This window comes from Mandrillus leucophaeus, unplaced genomic scaffold (assembly GCF_000951045.1).
Source record: "Mandrillus leucophaeus isolate KB7577 unplaced genomic scaffold, Mleu.le_1.0 Scaffold1235, whole genome shotgun sequence".
Taxonomy (NCBI): Eukaryota; Metazoa; Chordata; class Mammalia; order Primates; family Cercopithecidae; genus Mandrillus; species Mandrillus leucophaeus.
This window is the reverse complement of record NW_012100710.1, coordinates 228,340-254,017: the sequence shown is the minus strand read 5'-3', so window position 1 is coordinate 254,017 and position 25,678 is coordinate 228,340. Positions and strand designations below refer to the sequence as shown.

The 25,678-nt window shown below is 38.9% G+C and overlaps 1 protein-coding gene across 1 annotated transcript in view; it reads right to left on the bottom strand.

The window, feature by feature from the left end:
• CTTNBP2 (cortactin binding protein 2) overlaps nucleotides 1-25,678 on the bottom strand; it is a 173,863-nt gene that overhangs the window by 147,277 nt on the left and 908 nt on the right. The window contains exon 2 of the mRNA XM_011971661.1: nucleotides 14,047-14,154. Within this exon, the coding sequence (XP_011827051.1) occupies nucleotides 14,047-14,109 (63 nt within the window). The 5' untranslated portion in view covers nucleotides 14,110-14,154. The remainder of the gene's footprint in view (nucleotides 1-14,046; nucleotides 14,155-25,678) is intronic.

Here is a 25,678-nt window from a genome sequence, read left to right as displayed (position 1 = left end):
TCAAATTGTTATATTTTACAAAACTGTTATAAACTCAATTCTCATAGTTATAATTACTAACAAAAGTGTTAAAAGTTGTTCCGCTATTATTACTATCTAACCATCTTCATTCCTTAGTTAAATGTATCAAGATCTAAAAACTGGCTTCTTAAATATTGTGACTTTTTTCCTTAAGCTAATATTTATATAATTTAATGTAACTTTGTAACTAAAATATATACACACATATATATATACACACACATATATATACACACACATATATATATATTCTCATGTTAAAGGGGCGGTTTCACTTGTTATGAAGAAAAAATGGTAGTGAATGTTTACCAGAAGTTATACTTGGTTAGTTACAATGTAAAGACAAATTGACTTAGAGACAATTTTGAGACTGTTAAGAGACACCACAGAAAGAGCAACAATGCCCTGCAAAAATCCACATTCAATTCACCAACAGGAAGAGGAGCTAAATATCAAAATTTTAGATTACAGGGTTACCAACATGCTTCTAACATTTTAAATCATTTCAGGGGCATCCAGAAAAAAAAAAGAATGCACAAGCTGGTTTTCAAAGCAATGAAAAGTGGGACAATAAAGAGAGTTGGAAAGTCCAAAAGCAAAAATGCAGAAAACTGGGCCGGGCGTGATAGCTCACGCCTGTAATCCCAGCACTTTAAGAAGCCAAGACTGACAGATCACTTGAGCCCAGGAGTTCAAGACCAGCCTGGGCAACATGGCGAAACCCTGTCTCTAATAAAAATACAAAAATTATTAGCTGGGTGTGGAGGTGCACGCTTGTAATCCCGGCTACCTGAGAGGCTGAGGCAGGAGAATTGCTTGAACTAGGAGACAGATGTTGCAGTGAGCTAAGATCATGTCACTGCACTCCAGCCTGGGCAACAGAGCAAGACTCCAAAGAAAAAGAATGTTCTAAACTGAAATAAGTTGATTAGAGAAAATAACTAGCCAAATTATTTCAGGGATATAGAAAAATATTATTTACTGTCAACTACCAGTACTTAAACTATTAAGAACTATATATTCATAAATTCATAACATAATTTGTGTTATAAGCAGTCATCATACATTCTGACAAAGAGTGTTATAAGCCAAAATTATTTGCATTGATATAACTGTTTTCCATGCTTTTGTTCCATGTTCAAATTTTTATAGATCTTCTTTGCTAACCTTTTTTTTTTTTTTTCTTTTTTGAGACAAGAGTCCTGCTCTGTCACCAGGCCGGAGTGCAGTGGTGCAATCTTGGCTCACTGCAATCTCCGCCTCCCAGGTTCAAGTGATTCTCCTGCCTCAGCCTCCCGAGTAGCTGGGACTATAAGCGTGTGCCACCACGCCCATCTAATTTTTGTATTTTTAGCAGAGACAGGGTTTCACCATGTTGGCCAGGATGGTCTAGATCTCTTGATCCCGTGATCCACCCGCCTCAGCCTCCCAAAGTGCCGGGATTACAGGCATAAGCCACCACGCCCGACCTGCCTAATCATATTTGAATACTTGTTCAGTCTAGAAAACATGTACATAAAATGATGAAATAAGGAACAATAGCAAATGTTATGATATCAAACTGGTAAATGGTTTGAAGGTCACACAGCCCATCTGCTTCCTGAGATGATCTGCTGAAGATCCAGTTCACGGCAGACCACCCTGCTGTGGTGCCCATCCCTCTCTAAATCCCACTGTCTTGCCCACGCCTCGCCACCCCACCTGATCACTTCCACCCCAGCTACTTTGCCCAAGCATCCTGCCTCTCACTTATGTCAATGAATTTTATGCAAAAGCACCTATTTATACCCAACCATTTCAGTTTTAGGTTGATATTGTGGAACACATGACCACACTACCCAATACCTCCAATTTGAGGAGGCAGAGAAGAAAAATTTTAGAGCCCAGTATCAGGAAAAGTTTCCCTTCCCTGAGCAAGTAATTGCTACAGCTTTTTTCTACCTTACAAACAACAACAAATCATAGGTAACTCAAGCTGCTCCTATTTTATTTTCTCTTTTAGTTGATTCAGGATACTTAGGACTCTAATCATTTGCTCCAACCCAAGAGCTCAGCTTCTGGTTTACGTACTGGGACTCAAGTAAGATTTCATTAGAAGAAGAGGTCTTATTATTAAAAGGTTTGTAAACCACTGTTCTAGTCCCTAATTTTTATAGACTTGCATTTTCCCATTTTGCTGTTTTTCTTCCTGTAAACCACTTCAATTCCTATGTGAAACGATTAGAGGTGTAAGTGAGTAATTACATCAACTGTAATAGCAATCAGTTGATTGCATACAATTCTTAATGTCTTAATAATTCATGTTTCATTTTAATCCAACAATTCAAGAAAGCTCCTTTAGTGCTATTTCCACAGGCTTCTTTAAGAAAGTTTCCAGGCTGAGTCACTTTGAGGCACTTGCTGATGGCTTTTGAAAAAGCTGTCCTGAGAAGAGCCACTGCCTCTTTTTCTCATCAAGTAGACGGGCAAAAGAAAAAGACTAGACCAATTTGGTGGCCATCTTGCTTCCTGAGCAGAAAGCCTTTCCAGCCCTGACACCTAATCAGCATCAGCGATTTCACTGCACACCCTGATGTGATGTTACACAAATACACCAGCTTTATGAGTGACCATCCTTTGGATCAGAGGTTCTCAGACTTCAGCATGCATCAGAATCACCCAGAGGACTTGTGGAAACATGGAATGGAACACTTTGCTTTATCCCCAGAGTTTCTGAGTTAGTTGATCTAGAGTAGGGGTTCTAAGAATTTGCATTTTTAATGAGATGAAGCTGATGATGCAGGTCTGGAAACCACACTTGGAGAACAAAAGCCTCAGATCATTCAATTTTCCTGCTTGATAATCTTCAGGGACTCTGCACTGCCTATCAGGTTAAGCACATAAATGCTTCAGCTTGGCTTTCAAAACCTCCTGGATAGAGCCCATTGGAACTCCTACTCCATCAGTCCATACCCCTGTGCCTTCATCCATTACCTCCTCACTCTGCCCAGAGCACACACAGATCCTGTGCTCTGGCTCTTTCTGATCAGAACGAACTTCTCATTGCTCTATTCATTAAGGTACTCATTCTTCAAAAGACTGCAAGAATGCCACCTCTTCCCAGAAGCCACCCATAATTCATCTTCGTTAGAACTCTTTTCTCTGGGCTTTACTAAAACATTTACACAAGCCAGCTCTGCATTATAATTAGTAGCTATTACCTAGCTCTCTTCCATGAGATTATATAGAAGAGTAGTTAAGAAGATGCATTTGTAGTTAGAAAGACCTGGGTCCAAATTTTGGCTTGGCACTTAACTATGTGACACAGAACACTTTCCTTAACCATGAGCCTTAAAGCGAAATAACAACAGTACCTACTTCCAGGGATACTCATGAAGGTTAAATGACATAATCCACATAAAATACTAAATAGCATGCCTAGCAGTCAGGGCTCAGCAAACAAGGGCAACTATTTCCTAGAGGTTTTAGAACATCCTCCAATTCTTCATCATTTCTCCCGTGTCAGGTTTATGTCTCTTCACCTTGAATCTGAGTTCTGTGACTGCTTGATTAATGGAATATACGATAGCCTCCCCTTATCTATGGGGAATATATGCCAAGACTCTTAAGTGCATGCCTGAAACCACAGATGGGACCTATATACATGGTTTGGTTCAAGGCTGCAGTGTGCTATGGTCGTGCCACTGTACTCCAGCCTGGTTGACAGAGACCCCTTCTTAAAGCAAAACAAAACAAACAAACAAACCACCTCTATAGTCATTGGTACAAAATAGTCATACTGCTTTGTAATTTCAAGTAACCAAAGAATGACAGGTAAATAGGAGAGACTAATAGTCACTTTGAAAAGCAAGAAATTCATGAGGCCACCATCTGCACATAAGGAGAGATCAAAAGGAGACATGGCAAAGCAGCTGCACAAAATAAAACAACTTTGAGGGAGTTGCACAAAATCCAGGGAAACCTAAGCAGGTGGGGACCAAACAAGAGAAACATGGTTATTTTTATTTTATTGGATATATTATAAATATTAATATTTTGCAAATATTTTGTATTCTTACCTTGGCCCTATTATTACACACCTCTCCACAGTGGGTCTGAGAAAAATACCGTATCAGTCATGGTACATAATCTTAACAGCCCAGTACTTTTCCATTGTCGCACTTATCACAAATGGAACTTATTATGGTTAGTGTTCTTTACTAGACAATAAATTTTAGAAGTACCAGGACTATTTAGCATACACTCTCTTCCCAGTGCAACACCTGATATGATACATATACACAGAAAATATTTACTAGGTGAATGTTGAACAGCTAAGCACTAAAAAGGCCTTTGGAAGAACTAGAACAAATGCCTGATTTTATTGAGCATGAATTCACATGGAGTATAGACACAATGTCCTTAAAAAACAAAGTTTCTACCTTAACACAGAAATTGCATTAGGAACAACTATTTGCTGTCATCAGTTAGAAAATAATGCACTGTTAAGCTTGGCATGGTGGTACATGCCTGTAGTCCTAGTTACTTGGGAGGCTGAGGTAAGTGGAGCTCTTGAGCCCACGAGGTTGAGTCCAGGTTGAGCAACATAGCAAGACCCTGTCTCTATTTAAGAAAAAAAGAAAATAAAACGGAGAAAGAAAAGAAAAAGAGGAGAGGAAATAAAGGAAAATAATGCACTCATGCTGGAGGAGATAATTTTATTTCCAATCTCTCCTGTCTATTCAAGTCCTGTTAATACCCCTCCCCCCACACACAACAAATTACCTACATTTAGAGCCATCACCCAGAATTCAGAGCTTCATGGAACCATACTTTAATTAACGTCAACTGTAATTGCTTCCTCAGATTCCTTCTTTCCCTTTTACTGTCAATCTATTTCCAAAAGTGGTTAACATAATCTCCCTTAAACATTGTTTTTATCACATCTGTTTCCTACCTCAGAGCCTACAGTGAATCTCAATTGTCAACTGTCTGAAATCTAAACTTATGAGTTTAACATATTCACAATATCTATTAAGAGTTTCTAAAGCTCTTCCATTAGTTGTCCTACCTACAGTCCACCAAACCAAACCCACAACTTGTTACTATTCCGATACAGGCACAAAAACACATGGAACCTCTGATGGAGCCAAGCAGACATGCTGGAAGGTTGCTTCTCAGTTACACCAGTCAAGTCTCATTATTTTGTCAAGAAACTCCAGAAGGAAGCCCAATACACTTTTGAGACTTTTTATGAAAAACGTATTCCCAGGCACTCATGGAAAGAGACTCATCAATAGAAAATCATCAACTCTTAAGTTAACTTGTAGGGATTACTTAAAAGTTTGTCTTAAAAAAGACAAATCTAACCTAATCTAAAACTAGATTCTGTTGATTCAGACTTCATGAAAGGAAACCTGAACTATCTAACAAGGCCAGTGACACATCTGCATTTTAATATATCAATTACTTAAAATACTGAACTCTTCCTAGGTAGTGCCTCTATCATGACCCTAGCTTACATAATCTACCCTCACAAATTCACTTCAACTTTTATTGATTGGAAAAAATAAAGAATTTTATAATATCAAGGAAATCCATACAACAGCCTTTCATGGAAACCAAACCAAATTTCTATTTAAGGACTCAATTTACTACCTGCTGATGTTTTGCAGATACGAAGCCAAAAAAAAAAAAAAAACAAAACAAACAAAAAAAAAGATCAAATATGAAAAACTAAAAGATGTACAAATTTAAAAACAAAATGCAACTACAAGAGGCAGACTTAACGACTGAAATATGCAAAGATGGTCAGGGTGGAAAGAGCAGTTCCTCAGTAATTGTGTCCTCGTGTATTTCAGAAATCTCCATCACTTCCCTAAACTCAGGTCATGCGGCATTCTCACATGCACCAGCATGTTCCCTGTCATCCAGAGGATGACAGAATCATATCCCAATTACAGAAAAGTACAAGCTTTTAGTATGATAATTAATAAGAAGGACACATTAAAAACCAATGATGTTCTTCTACATTATCATTCTTGCCATTCAAAAGGATCTTAGAAACCTTCAAGGCTTTACTTCTGTTTATAATTACCTGTGCTCAATCACAAGGGAAGAGCAAATGAATGATTAAACATAGAAGACTAACAATTTCTTTGTAGCTTCAATTTCTGTGCAGCTTTTGAAATTTACAATTGATTACAGGTGTGTAGAAATGGTCTGAGACTTCATAGCAATTAAAGTAAAGATTCCATAAATGACAACTTTCAGCTCTAGGAGAATGCTTAGTTTCATTAATGTTGCCTTTGGGGGAGAGACATGGTGAGGGCTAAGGTTAGGAGTCGGACAGAAAATGGCAAATATCCTATTAGCTTTACTTTCTCTGTTCCTAAAGTAGGGGTACTATCACTGATCTCAAGAGATTTCATAGGGATAAGAAATAATGCCTATGAAGTGCCTGGCCAAAACCTAACAATATTAAACCCCAGTCCATCTCCACCCCCTGCTAAAACTCTAGCTTGTTGTAAACAGCAGTTAACCTCAGGATTCCCGCAAAGCATGAGCCAAATGGAATTACCCTTGTCTTGATTTTGGCTTGTTTACTGCCTAACCCACCATCATGGGATGGATGAAGGTGGCTGTAGAAAAGAAATTGTTTTAGTTTAAAATGATAAAACCACCCTCTTCTTTTTTCATTTTTTTGTTTACTTTTAACTGGTTGTGAAGAGGTGGTTGCAAACAGAATTATTTATGCAAAGTTGAAAATAATGCCACACAAAATTCAAAAATTTACCTAATAAAGACCATGCTGCACACTGTATGAGCATACTGCTTTAGAACCTTGTTTCCTCTTATAATCAAAACATAGAATTCATCATAAAGGTGGCAAAAGAAATTTCTGCAAAAACCCATGACTTGTAGCTTAGCCACCAAGTGTCAGGATGAGGTGGCTAAAATGTAATCAGAATGCCTCAAAGGAATACTTTGTATTTTCAGATCACATGGAATTCTAAAAATGAACTGCTAATTAGACTGAAATCCCCACAATTGTGATCATGTTCAAAGTGTACAAAAATATATTCCTTGTTTCATCCTATTTGTAACCCTGATTCTATCCTGCACCAGAACAGATTAAATGGTATGTGGGAGATTGATCTGGGAAAAGCCTCATCTTTAGTTTGTTCTCCTTACATATATCTTGATAACTTATTAATAATCAGCAGGCAGATGCTACACAGTTACTTCAGTTGCTTATTAAATGGGCTAGAAATGGTGATCATAAACATTTTGCTTTCACGACCTCATCACCTAAATTTTCTAATATATGGAAAAGCAACGTTTTGCATGGTATTCTATATTTTGTTTGTTACTAATGGTAACAGATATATTTATCAGAGAAAAAACTGACCAGAAGTAAAGAATCAAAGTTGCTCATTTCAGTGTTTGTCCTGCTGGAACAAATACAATGCTATTTAAAATTCATCAGCTATTTCTTCTTTCTGAAAACTGATTTGCTAGCAGAAACAATACGAAATCTGGTCAACACCCTTCTTCCTTTCTCTAGCATGGCACAAAAGTGTTATCTCAACAGACAGGAAAGGAAACTTAAATTAATTTATGTTTTCATAAATTCAGCTCTGCTCAGCAAATTAATTCATTCATTAATTATAACGAACAGCACAAAAAGGGTATGTTTTGGTCTATCAAATTCCTGCATTCACAGGAGAATTTTGAAATACAAAAGACTGCATGTTTTACTTAGCTGAAACCAATAAAAAGCCAGATTGTTATTCTTTTATCAGGATTTAGCAGACATGTCATATGAGGAAAACATTCACAATACTCTGTAGCATACTCTGTAGCTATTTTTAAAACTAGAGTGGAACCATTATTTTATTTAAAGTGATTGTCTTTGTTCTATGTCAAGATTCTAGCACTGAACCATACAACTATAAAGGCTTTTTTAATTTGAAAACTACGGTATTTAATTTCTGCATAAGGAACTGTAATTCAATTTTAAATAGTAAAATATGTAATACATTTTGAAAGTGTCCTGAAGTTGTTAAAATGGGCATTTTCAGAATACTTTTAGTTTAAAGGCATACTTTTTCAAGAAAATCATTGTATCATTATGCAACATATTTGAATAGAGTTTTTACATTTATTTTTAGCAAAAATAGACTTTTCTTTTTCTTTTTTTTTTTTTTTTTTTTTATTTTTGAGATGGGGTCTCGCTCTGTCACCCAGGCTGGAGTGCAGTGGCTTGTTCTCGGCTCACTGCAACCTCCACCTCCTGGGTTCAGGCAATTCTCCTGCCGCGGCCTCTCAAGTAACTGGGATTACAGGTGTGTACCACCACACCTGGCTAATTTTTGTACTTTTAGTACAGATAGGGTTTCACCATGTTGACCAGGCTGGTCTCGAACTCCTGACCTCAAGTGATCCACCTGCTTCAGCTCCCCAAAGTGCTGGGATTGCAGGCGTGAGCCACCGAGCCCAGCCTGAGATACATCTTATAATCACTGGCAAATTAAATCTGCCTGTCCCAAGGCAAGGGCTCACTGTTGCACGTGGGTGGGCTCAGTTCTATAGAGAGGATGGGGGTCAACAAGCTATCATCGCAGGTGGACTGTTTGCATTAATAGCCATAAATACAGGGACCTCATCCCAAATTTGCCTGCCACCATGCCTGGCTAATATTTGTATTTTTAGTAGAGACAGAGTTTCACCACATTGGCCAGGCTGGTGTTGAACTCCTGACCTCAAGTGATCTGCCTGCCTCAGCCTCCCAAAGTGCTGGGATCATAGGTGTGAGTTGCCACGCCTGGCCAATTTTAGCAAAATCAGTTTTAAAAATAGTCCTTCCTTGACTAGCATTACCTCCTTAAAGCAGCATTTCCCAAGCAGCAGCAATGTGGTCCCCCATGGAGAGACCCTATTGTCACAGCTGAAGAGTTGCTACTGGCATCTAGTGGGTAGAGACCAAGGATGTCGCTAAATATCTTACATGTACAGGACAGCTCCCCACAAACAGCAAAAAATAAAATGGTCCCAAATATCAACAGTGCTGAGGTTGAGATAATCTGCTTTAAAGCAAAATTACTTAAGAGTTTTAAATTTTATTTTTAATTTTGAACCCCATGAACAGCCAAGTTTTTGAAAAGGAAGATCGTTCTAGGCAAACTCAATATACTGAGTCACGGTCTGAGAAAAGTAAAACTTAGGCCTAGATGGCATTACCCAGAACACTAATTTTAAATATGTAAAGTCAAGAAATACAATTTTCTAAACAGCTACAATTTTGGCATAATACATCTTCACTTATATGTACTTCAAAGTTTATTTTTATGCCTGCTACACAGTAGGTACTCATCAAATCCTTATTGAGGAAGGAAGGAAGGAGGGAAAGATCTATCTTCCTATATCTTGGCCCAGGATATTTTGAAAGATAATATTGAAATCAGGATAGGACCCCTCCCTCTTGGACTTCGGCAGGCTGTTAATGTTTTCCCAAGTCCTCCCATCTTCCATAGTACTACAGTGTAGCCAGCTAGCCATGGTCATTTTCCAGGCTCCTATGCAACTACGAAAAGCTGCATGTCTATGAAAGGCCTCACCGATACACTGTGTGCACTCTGCAGAAGAAAGACCATACTTAGAGGAATTGCTTGCCCTTCATTTCCCATCTTTCCCCCTTACCATATATTGGGATGCGGAGCTGGCACTGATCCTGTTTCAAGCACGCTGATGAGGTTAACTCCCTAAGAAGAGTAGTAAAACAAAAATAACCTGGGTTGTTGAATGACCACTTGGCATGGAGCTGACTCTCCAGCTGGGATCACTCACCTCCAGATTGTCATGTGAGAGAAATGACCTTATTTAATCTACTGTATGTTGAGTCTCTTTCTTACAGCCACTTGTACAAGGCAATTCTATAACTGATAGTGTCCTGTGTTACTGGGGTGATAAATGCATTCTACCTGAAGAAATGTTAAACTGGATAATTTTTAAACATGACAATGCAAATAATAATTGAAAGTCTAGATTATATAGTTACTTTATATGAACATTAGGAGGAAGAATTGCCATGGGTTTATTATGGTCAATCTCAGTTATCCAATCTAAAAGGAAAAAGGCACAGAAAAAATCTGAAGATAATTGCCAAAGGAATTCATTGTTTAAATGATATTTATGTAAACTCGTGCTAATGATAGCAGGCTGGGCCCTGTAAAATGTAGGCTTAAGCACATAATTTTGACTTTTAAAATTTTATAGTTATAGCATTTTCAACTAGTTATAGCATTTTCATCATCTTGACTTTGTCTCTCTTTGACTAAGATACCTGTAAGAATACCAGTAGCAAGAAGAAAAAAGAAACAAAGGCCAGAAGACTCCACAAAGTAAACAATTAAACTTGAATCACGGATTTCTGTATGAATTGTGTACTCAGATTTTGAATAGTCAATTAAATTTAATTCAGAAGCTTCTGTGCCTATCTTGGTATTCAGAAAATGCGGCTGCTTCTCTTTAGGCACCCTCTTTATTGAACTACAAAGTATTTTTCATTGGGCTTTATCTGAATGTATCTATTTGTTCAAAGATTTATTCCTACTCTATGTGAATATGGAGGAATTGTTGACAAACTAAATATTTCCCATGAGAATCAATTAAAATATACTTCAGTTAATCAGCTTTATGCAATTCAGATTTTTCCATCAATATCACTCTTTTTAAAAATTAATGTCTTCAATACTGTCATGGACTTTTTTTACTAGGAAATATCTATACCTTAAATATATGAAAATAGCAAAGGTACCAAGATATATATTGCAATCTCTTAACATCTTCCCCATTCCAAATTATATTTATGGATTGTTTTGAAAAGTCTGTTGCCATTAATTCAATGATGTATGCAATTTTTAATAACTTGAAATCAAAGCATCAAGATAGCATAATTTAAAAAGTAAAATAGCTTCATCTGAAATATATGTTCAAAGATTTAAAATTCTAAAGAATTTTAACGTCTCACAACAAAATCATTTCTAAATGTAATAAAGTTCAGTGTACAAATTAGGTATCTTTATAATTTATATATTAAATTCAAAACTATTTACTATTTTCAGAGGAATATTAATTTTGGCTGAAAAAAAAAACCAAGATGCACTTCCTTCACAGTTGAATAGCAGCACACTGATTACCGAGTGAGGAGATTTTGATTCTTGATTTCGGAATAAATTGATCTCATAATGTAAAACAAAATTAAAATGACACTTTCACAGCCTCTCTCCTTCCCAATTTCTTTCTGGGGCATTAGTCACTCAGCTACATTCCACCACTACAGGAAAAGGCAAACAGATGACACACTGGGACCGTGCATGTCCCAGGGAACATTCAATCAGTACATCACCACGGTAAGTCTATGATGGCTACCATAGGTATGTGAAGATGACATTATTACCTATTGTAAAAAAAAAAATCATCCAAATAAAGAAATCACAATTCTGAATTTTAAACCAAAAAAGCTTTAAGATTCTCCATATACACCGCGTTCCACGTGGGAGGCTGTGTGAAAATGAACTGGAAGCTCTTATGCATGCCATATCTGTGGCCTTCGATAAGTCAGAAGTCTCCAGGCTTTTCTGTTTGATTTTATCTATACACAAAGGAGACTGGTCTTGGCCAGTGGTTCTCCACAGGAGCAGTACCCTAGGATGTGTTTTGGAAACAGACTAGCATTTTTTATTTTCACAGTGATGGGCACTTAGGGGAGGCACGGCAAAGATGTGGTTCCTTTCCACACATTAAAGGAACTGTGCTGTGTTCTCTGTCACGTTCAAATATTTCTCTGTTCATTCCTTTCACTTGAACCTTCTAGATGACCAGGTTAGAGAGTAACTCCTTTCTACTTATTAAACAAGTCAATTTAATTTTTAACAAACTGAATTTTCCAGGGATTCAACTCCTGTGTATGTATGTGCTTTTGTTTGCCACTTTACTAAGTCATTCACCATTTCAGAAAATCACCTCGCCCACCACAAATCTGCTGACTCAGAGTAAACAACATAGCAGGATGGGATCAGGATTCTTTTGCAACTATTATATTCACGTCAATGCCATGAATAGGTTCAAATAGCCACGTGTTTGTTTTATCATGTCTTTCAGTACAGTCATGTCTGAGCATTTATATATTGAGCATATCATATTTTATTTTAACTATTTTCCTGTTATCTTTGTACTGGTTTTAACAGAACCTACTTGTACATGCAATTCTCCACAAATTTCATTGCAGGATAGTAAGAAGGTGATAAAATATTTTATGAAAAGGAGACATCACATCTGATAGGGAGGCAAAACACTGACCTACGACATCATCTAAGGCTCCTCGTAATTCTAACATTTCTTGATTCTGTGAAAAATGTCCACTCAGCAAGTGCTGATTATTAGCAAGCTTTTACCTCTACTCTTACATTTCAACATTTCCAAGTATTGCAATTACATTAAAAAGAGAAATACCTGTGGTCGCTAAGGTGCTACATAAAAACACCGACTTCATTAAACGTTCAAACATTGATGTTAGTGGGGAATTCCATAGTGCTGATGCCTTTCACAGGTTAACACAGGACCAAAAAAAAAAAAAATATCTAAGGCATAGTTTGAGCCCTTCACTTCTATCTGACCACAAGAGGCTATACTACTGGCCTCAGCAGCTGACTGTGCCCTTGTTCTGTCCTTGGGCTAAGGGGCACATATGTTAATTATATGCTGCCTCAGCATCTCTCCCAAAAATTTCATTCAGGAAAATATACATCTGCCAGTAACAAGATGTTCTAAATGTGGAACAGGATGAACATAACCAAACTGCAAATGTCTACTTAGCAGAACTTGTCATTCAAAAGGCAACACCTTCAACTCAATATTGGCTTGCCGACAGTACAACTATACTACCATTTTTCTGTGGCAATTTGTTCCTGCAATCAAATTGAGGGATAATCATTACATCTGCTATGCCAACTTCTGGTTTATGAAAATACATTGAAGACATGACTTCAGGAGCTCTCTCTTCTTCCCACACAACTGAGTTCTCCCCATGTCTACCTTTTCCATTATTATGTCTGACCATCCAGCACTACCACCTCCCTCCTCTACCATATAAGCTCCTGTCACAGGCAACAATGTGTTAACATTCCACAGATTTTCATATGTACATGAAATTAAACTTACCAAGACAATGTTTGGGGAAACAATTCCCTGGTGAAATAAGATAAACCCATACCTAATAAATATAGCCTTCTTGGTCAAATGACCAAGAGCCAAAAAGATAACTAATTACATACAAACCATTAAACAGAAAAGAGGGACAAAAACAAGCACCAAATTCTGTTTGATCTACATACCAAAACAAACGCAAGATCCAGAACATTCAATTGGAAAACTGCATCAAGAAAGTCTAATAACCATTGTTTTTTCAAAAAGAAAATTTTATTGAGGCATTTAAGTAATAAATTCTTTGTAAGCAATTACAGAAATATTTCAAAATTACTGAAAGATCAAAAAAATTAACACTTTGAAGGTATGGATAAACATTTACTTTTTAACTCATGAGTTTCTAAAAATAAAATAATAATTTTTATAGGAGAAAAAACATATATTACCAGCAATCTTTTTTTATAAACCTCAACTTTTCCTCACTGCCCTCACATACATGTAGGATACCAAATCAGCAATTTTCTGAAAATGCGTGTTTCTAACCAAATAAACATGTGAAACATAAAAGGATTTCTGAACGAGTACAGCTGACTCCTCAAGTTTCCCACATTACACAGTCTACTCTCAGCTCCCAGCATTTCAATGACCATCTGACTTCAGTGTTTGTTTGGGCTTATAAAGGTTATGGGTTAGTGCTTGGGGTGAAGAGCACATTTTGACCTGATGTAACATTTTATATCTACTTGATTCAAAAATTAAGAAAAAGAAGGTTTGCCAATGGCTCTTTGAAAAAAGCAGATGACCCAGCATAGAGACCCAGTCCTGTGTCGTTCTTACCCGCAGGGCCTCGATGACGAGGTCTCTGGCTTCCAGCTCCCCTTCCATCACGCTGAGGAGCATCCGCAGCTCGGATTTACTGAGAGTATCCACATCAAATTCTTTTTTCTGTAACACATAAAAAAACAAGGCAATGAAAAATCTTTTCCTAAGGAAGACACACACATCCTAAGAGTTATGCAATGGATCATTTTTATCCCAGTGGCTCAGCAGATCCAAGAGGCACTGGGGTACTATTTGCAGCAGACAATCTATGCCATGACCTTCTAGCAGGAGAGGTAAAAACTATAATGCCAGTCTCTCAACTCTCCTCTCCAAGGAGCTATAGTTCCCCAGCCTGCCTGCACACCCAGACTCAAAATCTCTCCAAATCACACAGCACAAATTTAAAGTCCCTGAAGTCTGAAGCAAAACAGGTCTGGTATATCTTGGGGGAGTAGGGGAGTTTCAAGAGAAGCAAAGAAAGCATGGATGTATTCCTAGAAGGGCCCCAACATAAAGACTCCTGGGAGGTTTTTATAAATTCCAGAACATCCAATAATAATAGGTCATGTTTACACACTCTGCAGCAGAGGCCACCAGCTGGCAGCCAAATCTGGCCTACAGATGTGTGTTACTTGGGTCACAAAGTGGGTTTGTCGTCATCGTTGTTTTTCATTTAGCCGACATTTAAAAAATCTTAAGATGTCACCAAAAAATCCAGATCCCTGGCTTGTCTTCAAATGTCAGATGACTGGGTAACTCCAGATTCATATTTCCTCACGACAATAATGCACAGAGCCAGGAAATAGCTGCCCCTTTAGAAGGAACACATTCCTCATGTTGCCAACCCTCCCCCACCAACACATACACACACACACACACACACACACACACACAGTACAGGCACACACACTTTTAAGAAACCAGGACTGCCACTCATATGTGGTCATCTGGGCGGACAAAGTCCGGTGAGTTTGGAACCCCTGCTGTTTGGTTATCAAAGTGCCTTCTTATGAACGCCTCTGTAGCTTCTTGGCAGGCCTGGGAGGTAGCTGAGACTGGAATAAGTGAGACTTCCAGGGACCTAGCTACAGCTTGAAGTAAGCACCAGGGCCCTAGGTGTGTGTGGGGGGGAGGTGGGGGGAAGGGAGGGGGTCATAATTTCTCACACAAGGTTCTTCCAGCCCTTTTGTCTTCTCTTGTAGATTTCTTCCCTGAGCGACTGCATCCAACCTCTTAAGGCTTTAAATTTCATAGGTATACCACTGACTCTCGATTCTTTTGTCTTCCGCTCCAACCTCCTTCCTCACAGCAAATTTTACAAGTAGGTTCTCCGGCATTCATTTTAGAGATAAAGCTGAGAGTGAGTTCACAGTCAGCCTGGGTGAGTCCAAAGCCTGAGCTCCTTCCACCAGGCACACTCTGCTCCTCCCTTCTGTCCACAGACTCATTTGACAAGCCCAGTCACCATCATAGAGAAGGGTAACACAACATTTATCCCCAAATCTGTCTGTACACTCACCCTCAGAAGCCATTGTTCAAAACATGCCAGAATATTACTTCACACTTGCATAGCACCCAATGGCTTCCAAAGTAGTCTCAAAGAATTGACTAATTTACACCATATTGCCATCTCCATTTTTAAAATTGAAACTCAGAAAAGTCAGATAATATATGCAGAGCATGCAACCAGTAAATGGTAAAACGAGGATATATGACCAAATGCCATGACTTATCTTCACACTTTACCAGCATGGCACCAACATTCTAGAATAAGCTCTTTGAGATGAGATAAAAATGGTACCATCCTATCAATCAGCCAACATGAACACTGGGCTATTTCTGTGAAGACACAAAAGTATACATATTAAAGACAATAAACGATTTCAGAGGCTTTCAAACAGGCATGACCAGAACGGTAACATTTAAGTTTCAAAAGAATCTTCTGGAAAGAGATATGATGGTACAAAGGAGAAAGAGACTAGAGCTAGGGGGTTCTCTCAAGAAAGATTTTAAAAGGATTTCTCTCTTAAAATTATTTCTTTTTGCATACACACTAGACAGAGAAGTTATTTGGAAAGGTAAGGGCTAAGGATAAAGAGAAGAGGAAAACCTATAGTAAGCATAAATCATGTATAGTTCTCAGGGATTCCTACTTCAAAGATTTCTTAGAGATGCTCCCTATGAATAGTAAAATCCAATGTACCAAGTCCCAATCTCTGCTCCCACCACACAGTAGTGTCCATAAAGTCTTATAAACCAATTGTTCTCAAACTTTGGCATGTATAAGAATCACCTTAAGACCTTGTGAAAAAACAGGCTGCGGTGCTCCACCCCTGGAAATTGTGATTCAGTGAGTCTGAGGTGGGGCTGTGAATCTGACCCTCTAACAAGCTCCTGCTGATGTTGCTGGTCCACAGACTACATGCTGAGGAGCACTTCTATAACTCATGCCATCCTCTGTTTTCTCATCTGTATAATGGAAATCCTAACATCTACCCTGCATTCTTGTGAGGATTAAACAAGAACATATCAATGAAGTAAGTGCCAAATGAAGGCAGGCGGTTGTTATTATTAACCCAGATGTTTCATGTAGAGAGGAGTAGGGTATTGGCCAGGAGCCTATTTCTTTGAAAATCTACCAGCCCAAGTCCAATAAACTCAGTTTATTGGCTATGATGAAAGACAGGCTCTTTTATCCTGGTTTTTCCCACTGAGATGGGAGAGTAAGCTGCAATTCTTATGTGCTTTAGAGGGTAATGTTTTATTAATGATGCTGCTGGTTGCTCTAAAGATTTTAATTAATTGTATATTTTATTGTCCTGCTTCTCCAAAGCTTTATAAGCAAAGTGCTCCATTGTAAAAACTAATAAATTATGAAAGACATTGCCAAGATCCTGATTCATATTAGAGTCAGGAGAGCCTGCCCTGCTTCCATCAGCAGCAGCAACACATGTGACCTACAGCCAAAACTTCTGTTTTTCTATATACTACCATCAATAAAGAGGGAAATTCATTAAAATAAAAAATATTGGTACAAGGGTTCTTGCTAAACCATAGATTATGTCACACAGAATGTTAAAAAATAAATCTGTCTCCCATCACAACGTATGAAGTGATGTACTGTTTGAAACATACAGTGCATCTGTCTGCTTGTCTTTCTTCTCTCTCTGTCTCCACCCCCATTTCTCCGCTACTAGTCATAGTAAAATTTCTCTACTAATTCCTGGCCTTTCATAGTGCAAATATTATAATAATATTTTCAAATCGTCAACACCTTTCATTTCCACTCTATTCTGGCAAAACAAGGTAAAAACAAAGTACTGTGCATGAAAAGATGCTGGAGATCTTAAGACTCCAAGTATTTTATAAATAAATATAAAGCACTTTAGTATTTTTAGAAAAATCATCTCAGAAGCAAAAATTCTAACAAAAAACTGTATTTTTGTTAGAATATATATATATACACATATATATGAATGAAGTAGCATTAATGTTAGATGCATATGGTACAAAAGTACTTATAGAAAAAATATTAAAGTTTCTTGGTTTAAGAGCCAAACGAATTATTTTAAGTCATATGTTTATAAAAGACTGCACTGATAATCTAATTTTCAAATTGGATAGAAGACAGGACAGATCCAAATGCTGCCACTCACACAAAAAATTAAGGTCTCTGTCATGGCATTCATGAAAACATGACTTCCAAATCCCCAACTCCCCCCAGAAAAAAACTAGGGCAGCCATGTTCACAGACCGAGGTTTACTATTGAACTTGCCTTTGCCAATTAAAAAAGAAAAATCCAGGTCTTATTTTTTAGTGATGAAAAGAAGCTAAAAACAAAATAAAACCAGATCTGTGCCAGGCACGGTGGCTCACGCCTGTAATCCTAGCACTTTGGGAGGCCAAGGCCGGCGGATTGCCTGAGCTCAGGAGTTCAAGAACAGCCTGGGCAACACGGTGAAACCCCGTCTCTACTAAAATTTAAAAAAAAAAAAATTAAAAAATAAAATTAGCCAGGCGTGGCAGTGTGCATCTGTAGTCCCAGCTACCCTGGAGGCTGAGGTGGGAGAATTGTTTGAACCCAGGAGGCAGAGGTTGCAGTGAGCAGAGATTGTGCCACTCCAGCCTGATGACAGAACAAGACTCCATCTCCAAAGAAGAAAAAACAAAACAAAACAAAACAAAACAAAAACACAGATTTCAACTCCACAGGCCACTCTTCCGCCTGTTACATTTGCCAGGAAAAGCATTCCAGAAAAAACGCTTAACACCTGGTTTTAAAAATCTGACATGGCAGCTTCAACCAATCCAGAATCTGGTCATCAAATACAAAGTATGTCTTGTTTGGGATACAAGTCATATATATTAATTTATTGTATGTTAATCTATTGTATATTATAATTTATTATAATTTATTTAAAATTTAAAATTATACTCATATAATTATATATATTATATATATATGATATATTATGTATAAATTAGAAAGGAGAAATAATCCCAAACTCAACTGTTCAACACTGTAGTTTTGAGCAGCTCTGAATTACTTGGGGCAAGTGTGGGGAGGGCACTCTTGAGGATTTTTTCTCATACAGGCTGAGAGAGAGAGAAAGAGACAGAATAGACAAAACAGACCCTGGCTGAATCAAGCCATCTTAAATTTCCAGAATTGAACACAGGCCAATACCAAGTTGGCCCCTCCCCAAATCTAAAACACTAGGTTTATGTGGGGAATTCAGTAGACACGGCTAAATATTAATAGAAAAGTCTTACCCATATCGTTTTAGAACTAGTGGAACCAACCAACATTGATTGGTTATCAGAATGCCTTCAGGAGACATTATGAGCCACGGTGGCAGAGACACCCCTCAGATCATTCCTCAAATACATCCGTCCTATCAGGGTTGCTGGGGGATATGTTGGTAACTAAATACAAACTCAGGCACTTTATCTGGCTCTTCCCAGCAACACCAAGAGCCTCTCCTTCAGTTTAATATCCAGCAGGTTGTGCCTATTTTCCATCAGTAAGCTTTACATAGGAGAAAGCAGGCAGACTGGAAGGTGGGGTGATGAGTGATGTGGTAGGAAACAATCAGCAAAGTAGGGCAAATCGCTTCATCTGTTTGAATCTCAGGTTTTCCATCAGTAAAAATAAGGATGCTGGAGTAAGTGATCTCTTAAATCTCCTCCAGCCCCTAAATGTCCTGATTTCATGTACCATCAGGGTAACTGGATTACTGGACTGAGGAAATTTATTTAGGTCATTTCCTGAGTCTAAAAGCCTTTGTGAGGTACTTGAGGAAAACTGATTTTGCCTCTTTGCTCAGAAGTTACAGAAATGTATTTTCCTCCTAGTTTAATAGTGCATGCTAATAATTAATAATGCATTTAGAACTTTCTATGTAAGCAAGCTTTATGCTTTGGGGATGAATAAGGGCTATCAAGAAGTAAAAGCAATGAAATCATCTTGAAAGTTCACCATCACAATGCAAAGGCTGTATCACCGACATGCAAAAAATTAAATCCACCTCTCTAGGTACACAAGAACATGCACTCTGTTAAGAATTCAGCTAATTATAAGGGTTTTCATGAAGAAAAGTACATACTTCTCAAGATCTCAAACTATTTTCAAATCTCTGAAGTTACTTCTTGCCTTGAGATTATCTTCCTGGTTTCTCTCTCTTCAAGGAGGAAAGAATTTTTGTGATGGGGTTGCTTACTTCTGATGCTGCTCTTCCTAAGAGAATGGATTCTCCTCTGATTCATCTGGGTACTATCTTTCTTCAGCACATAGCTCAAACCCCACTTCTGAATGCCTTTCCAGACTCCAGAAATCTCTTGTTCTCTCCATTCAGTCTTAAAATCTGTTCTGTTACTTCACTTGGCGGTTAATCCTGTCCAGCTTTGTGCATTTCCTCATAGTAAACTTATTATCTCTATTAACTCTATTTTCTCACCCCTACTAGATGTGTCAGGACAGTAAGAATATTACTTCTTCACTTATTTTATCCAACGTGCTCCCCCTGCCCCGACCCACCATATACACTTTGGGTATAAAATGTCTACTGCACACAGTATGCAAACAAAGTGTGCAAAGGATGTCTCAGGTACATCCATCTTACTAAGATACAATGTTTCAGCCCAGTCTAGGTGCAACTAAGTAACTGTACTAGATCATTGACTCAGCGTTTCAAAAATCATCTAGAGTAACCTAAACTAGGGAAGCTGCTTGATGTTCTGCTTTAAAACAACATATAGCACAGAGAACATGGGGTCTATTTGGTGTCAGCTCTCCAAGGTCATGCACCTCAAATCAACCACACTGTCTGGGGTCTTCCATGCAAGACAAGAAATTCAATGTATTGAAAGGAGGTAATACTGACAAGGAAACAATGTCAGGAAGGAAACCTGGTAATGGATGTGACTAATTTTAGCTAAGAGAAAGCTGGAAAGAATGGCAGAAAAGTGGTTCAGTCAGGGGTGACAGCCTCTGATAATTAAGCCCAGCTACCTCCCTTTTCCTCCTTTCAGATCTCCCCGCAGTCTCTATTTCCTCCTTAGGGGAAAAAAAAGGACCATACCTCAAACAATACAAACATCTATTTTCACTCTAACTCAGTTTTTCGATGATACATCAGCCCGACATGGGACATGGATCAGCTCCACGGGCAAGCAGACATTCAGATGTAATAACCATCCTTTAGGAAGCTTACAATGCATTAAAGAATAGTCTTGATTATCTGTAGGTGGCAAATGTCTGCATGCTGATTTTCAAATGAAGAGGCTGGGCCAAATTAACAGGCAGGCCTTTGGAACCATCTTGTCTTTTCAATGAAATATAAAAATGTCAAAACCAAATCATTTGCAAACAAGTATCCACTCCACATAGCAATGTTACCTTGACTACACTACATTTACTATAACCTTTTAAAATGATCTCCAACATATTAGTTGGTTACTAACAATTTATTTAAACAGAGTATCTCCCCCCACTCTAAAATCAGGATTTATATATGGAAGGCATCATACTGTACACAGCATTAATAATATGATCTCATTATTTGTGTAAGTTATTTAAAACATTAAAATTTTAAAAATCTTTCAATATCAATATCATCATCCTCTCTTGTACCTGTCCTCTGATTCCTTACCTAACTACCAAGAGAAAAGACAAATCTCTTTTTCCACGTTATACAAGCTTTGCAAAGGAGCACCAACAGAGAACAATGTAATCAAGTGTGTTCAAATAAAGTATCCTTCTAAAGCAATACTCAGACAGGCTTCGGTGCCAAAGTAAATGGAGCTGGGGGATACTGCTCCATCCTTCCTAGGCACATTCAATGCTGAAATTCCAGTTCCACATTTCTGTGCAATTGCAGACTATTCTAAAGCCTTGCCTAACCTCCTTTTTCCTGCCCAATCTTTCCTTTTATTCCCTCTTCCTGTTTCCAAACTTCCCCACATTTATCTTAATCCCCTATCAATCATCTTCTCTCTCCTCCACACCCCAATGGGTGATGTGGCCTTGACTCTATTATTGGAAGGATGCAGGATGGCAGGGGTGCAGCCTCAATCATCATTTTGAAAAGAGAGAATCCAAAGAGAAAACTAATAGTGTTGCAAATTAAACTTTTAAAAAACCTCTATAACGAATCTAAGAAGTCATTAAGAAAAGCAGCTTGGAAAGGGGCAGTATTAAGATGAAAATTTTTACAAATAAGAATTAGGGTCATCTTTTTGGATCAAGATCCATAATGTCTATAATGTTAATTATTACAAGTCACAGGCCAATAGTTTCACTATAAGCTAGCTGGTAACACACAAAGTGAGTTTTCCAATTAGCCACTCAACATTAAGTTTTATGACACAACTTCTTGGTGAGCTTCCTTTCATTTTCTTCATTCAATGAATATTTGTGGAGCACTTACCATGTGCCTGGCATTGTGCTAAGCACCTTTGCTTTCCTTTACAAGCTTTACACAACTCTCCTCGGAGGTGGAGGCTGCTCTGTCCCAGCCACAGCCTTGCTGCCCACATGATCAACATCAGATATTTGTAAATGTCTAAGTACCAAGGCTGTGAAACATTTTCTCACCTCATAAAGTTATGTGAAACACACAAGGATAGAACCAACTGACAATCTAGCCTAGGCATGGATTCAATCACTGAGGACAATTGTTCTCTAAACAAAATTGTTCCTGTGAGAAATACAATAACAAAGACAGCAACGACAATAATAATAAAGTCCCAAAACTGGGGCAAACAGAAACCTACAACCTATTATTTAAGAAGAAGAAGAAAAAAAAGAGTGAAATGCAGGACACTGGAAACAGTTATATTCTCATCTTTGGAAAAATATTCCAGTCAATTTCCTCAACTTCCAAGCTATTTTTCTGAACCATATAACTGCGACCAGAATGGGAACCTCTTCGCTCATCGCTGAAAGCCCTTCGCGTGTGTCTCCCTAGGATATGGCCACATTCACACACTCCTTCCTGCAGTGCTGGTCCAAATCCTCCTTCAATCTCAAGGCCTACCTCAAATGTCATCCTTCTATGGAATTTTCTAGATCCATCCACTAGGAACCCTCTCTATGACTGTCTCTCTCTAAACTTCTAATGCAAAATCATTTGTGCCTCTCATGACACCATCATCTCCAATTTGATTCCTTGGCACATGGCAGTTTCTATCACTGGAATGTATTACTTTAGCACAGTAAAGATGACACTCATGATACCTGTATCTCAGTAAGTGTTCAGTAATGTGTGTTAAATGTATGTTATTTCCTATTTAAAAAATAAGCTACAAAACTTTCAACATTCTATAGCTGCCATATAACTATAATTTAGTTTAAAAAAACACTTAGTGAAATTGGCTACGAAAGTTCTTTCCAGTGCATTTACATGCAATACTGTCACCTGGAAAACAAAACTTTCAAGTTGCCAGCTGTTAATTTGTTTAACATCACTGTTGTGCATTTTAAATCACTGTCCAAGTTTTTCTTTGTCACTGTCACCATGACAACAAATTTTATACCTTTTTGCATATTAGCTGCTCCAGAAAAGCTCAGAATGACAAGAATGTTGGTTGGCTTCCCAAATATAGCTCTCAAAAGATCTCCATTTTCCTTTCACTCCAAAATTCTTTGGTGACAATAAAAAGCATGAAGATTTCTGTTTTCCATACTGCCTTATCCATTAGGAGTTATTTTCAGAGTAGAAACAGCAATATGGCCTATAAAAGTCATCACATTTGGCCAGGGCACTGAAAATAACCCAGGTTTCCCGGCATGGTTCACAGCAAAGACTATTAATATGATCCTATTGAATAATGTAGCTGTTACCCAGCCTTAAACTTGGGATGCTTTCAGGATTTAAACAGCTAAGAATGAGGATCACAAACTAAATTTAAAACATTCCACTAAAAATGATATTAAACTGAAAACTATAAATTAAGCTTGTCTCTAAGCAACAATCTAAATAGTCAAAGCTTACTGAAAACACTCACTTTCAAAAATAGCCTACTGCTTCAGAGCTTCCATTGACTCCTTACTGCCAAATGTATACATAAAAATCACAATATGTAAACCAATTTGAAATTCAACAAATCTCCAAAATGCAAAGTGAATTGTTCACTAAAAATAAAAATTAAGTTATCAGTCAACAAGAACCCAAAGTGCATTAAAACGCCTTTGATTTTTAAGGAGCAATTATGATGACACATATCACTCCTCTACACTAGCTTTCCTTTCACTTTAAAATCAGTCTACAGGTAAAGAGGCTGATAAGAGAGAACCATGCCTTATGAAGTCAAAACTATTTGGAGAAGTAAAATAAAATGCCCAATATTCTACATAAGAAGCCATCATCAAAGTTTTAGTAAAAAGTCAGAAATTATTACTATTTTTTAAACTACTAGATGAAGAATCCTTATTGCATCTCGCAACCCTAAGGGATTCTATGGAAATAGCAAAGAAGGTTCACGTTCGCAGATTTTCCATGGCTCTGCCCATGAACAAGGGTGAAATTATCAAATCCCCAACTATCAGCAGTGAAAATCAGACTTGAAAATTTTAAACAGAAGAGAGGGAACACTGACCTTGTTAACACAGAAATCTTCCTGGCGACCTGGGTTCTGTTTACGATCTAACCAAACAAAACGATATATCAGCTCTACAGACCATCAGTCAGATATTTGTGTTTGGGTTGTCAGGTGATTAAAATATTGAGGGTAATAGAAACCCATCCTGAGTGGATTAAGTAAACAAATTCAAACTTCCTGGGGAACAGGAAACACACACCCTACACACACACACACACCCCTACACACACACACACCCCACACCCTCTTTCTTTTTCCTCTTCCTTCCCCTTCCCACCGTTTGGGGATGAAGGCACCAAATCATTTCCACTTGCCAGAGAGCCTTGTCTCAATAGCTAGTTTCCTTACTGTGCCCCACAGTGGGGAGCTGATTCACATAAGTGGGCAGGTTTCGCTTGAAATCTTAAAGTTCTTATTTTCTATGCAAAGAATGGAAACTCAATTTTCCCAAAAGTTCAAATCAAAACTTGCCAGTTTTTCAAGTGGAAGTCAGCAGTCCTCCTCCCCCTCTCGGTTTCTCCTTCCCTTCCCAGGCTCAGCTCCTCTCACCCCAAGTACCTTCCTCCACATCTCTCCTCTCCCTCTCCAGAAAGCCCTACCTCCAGAGGGTGGGAGGAAGTTAAAGCAGCCCCGGCTGTTTACGCCCGGCCCTGCCCTCTCCCGCTCCTGCACGGACTCTGCTCAGGTCTTGAGAGGAAGAGAGGGGGCGTCCACGCCCCGCTCGCTCCATCCCACCCCGATCCTTCGGCGGGAGCAGCCAGATCGGGCCAGAGTGGGAGGCGCTCCTAGATCTGCCTTTCTCTGCAGCTCCTTGCAGCTCCTGCTAAGCTGCTTCTCAAACACTCAGAACGTTTTCTACCCAGGAAATGTGAGTCCAGCCCTTCCCCAAGGTAGAGGCTGGAAACCACCAGCGAGTCTCTACACGGGGTTATTCAGGGGGGTGAAAGGAAGGACCAGTCATGAATGGTAGCTCATTCAGCTTCTAGACTCCAGAGAAGAACAATGTCTTGAAACCAGGTGCAGAACCTCCACCTCTCCCGGGCATCGCCTTGGGAAGAACTAACCCATCCACCCGACCCCAATCACCACCACCAAGTGATGGGGCAGCAGGCTGCTAGGACCTAAAGCGCTGGCCTCAGCGGCAGCAGCGCCGCAGCAGGACAGAGCCCTCTCCCAATGGGCCTCCCGAAGGCACAGGAACAGATGCACACAATGGGCATCCCCACACCTGCTGGGCGATGGCCCACCTCCCCCAAGCTGCTCTCCCGGGTCCGCTGAGCGGTACCAGGCACCCCTGAGACAAGCGCTCGCAACCACACGCGCAGCGAGAGGTGAACAATGGGGGGTCAAATTCGCCAGGAAACACGTCCCAGCCTTCGCCCCCGGTCAGAAGCGACCGCAGCGGAGGGAGTGGGCATAGGGGTCGCACTGGACGCACGCAGGGAGCTGGGAGAACCGAGTGACTCGGGGCCGCTTCCCGTGGGGCGCGGAAGGGACAGGAGGGATCCCTAGCCCGGGTGGCCGCTCCGCTCCCACCGGCCTCCG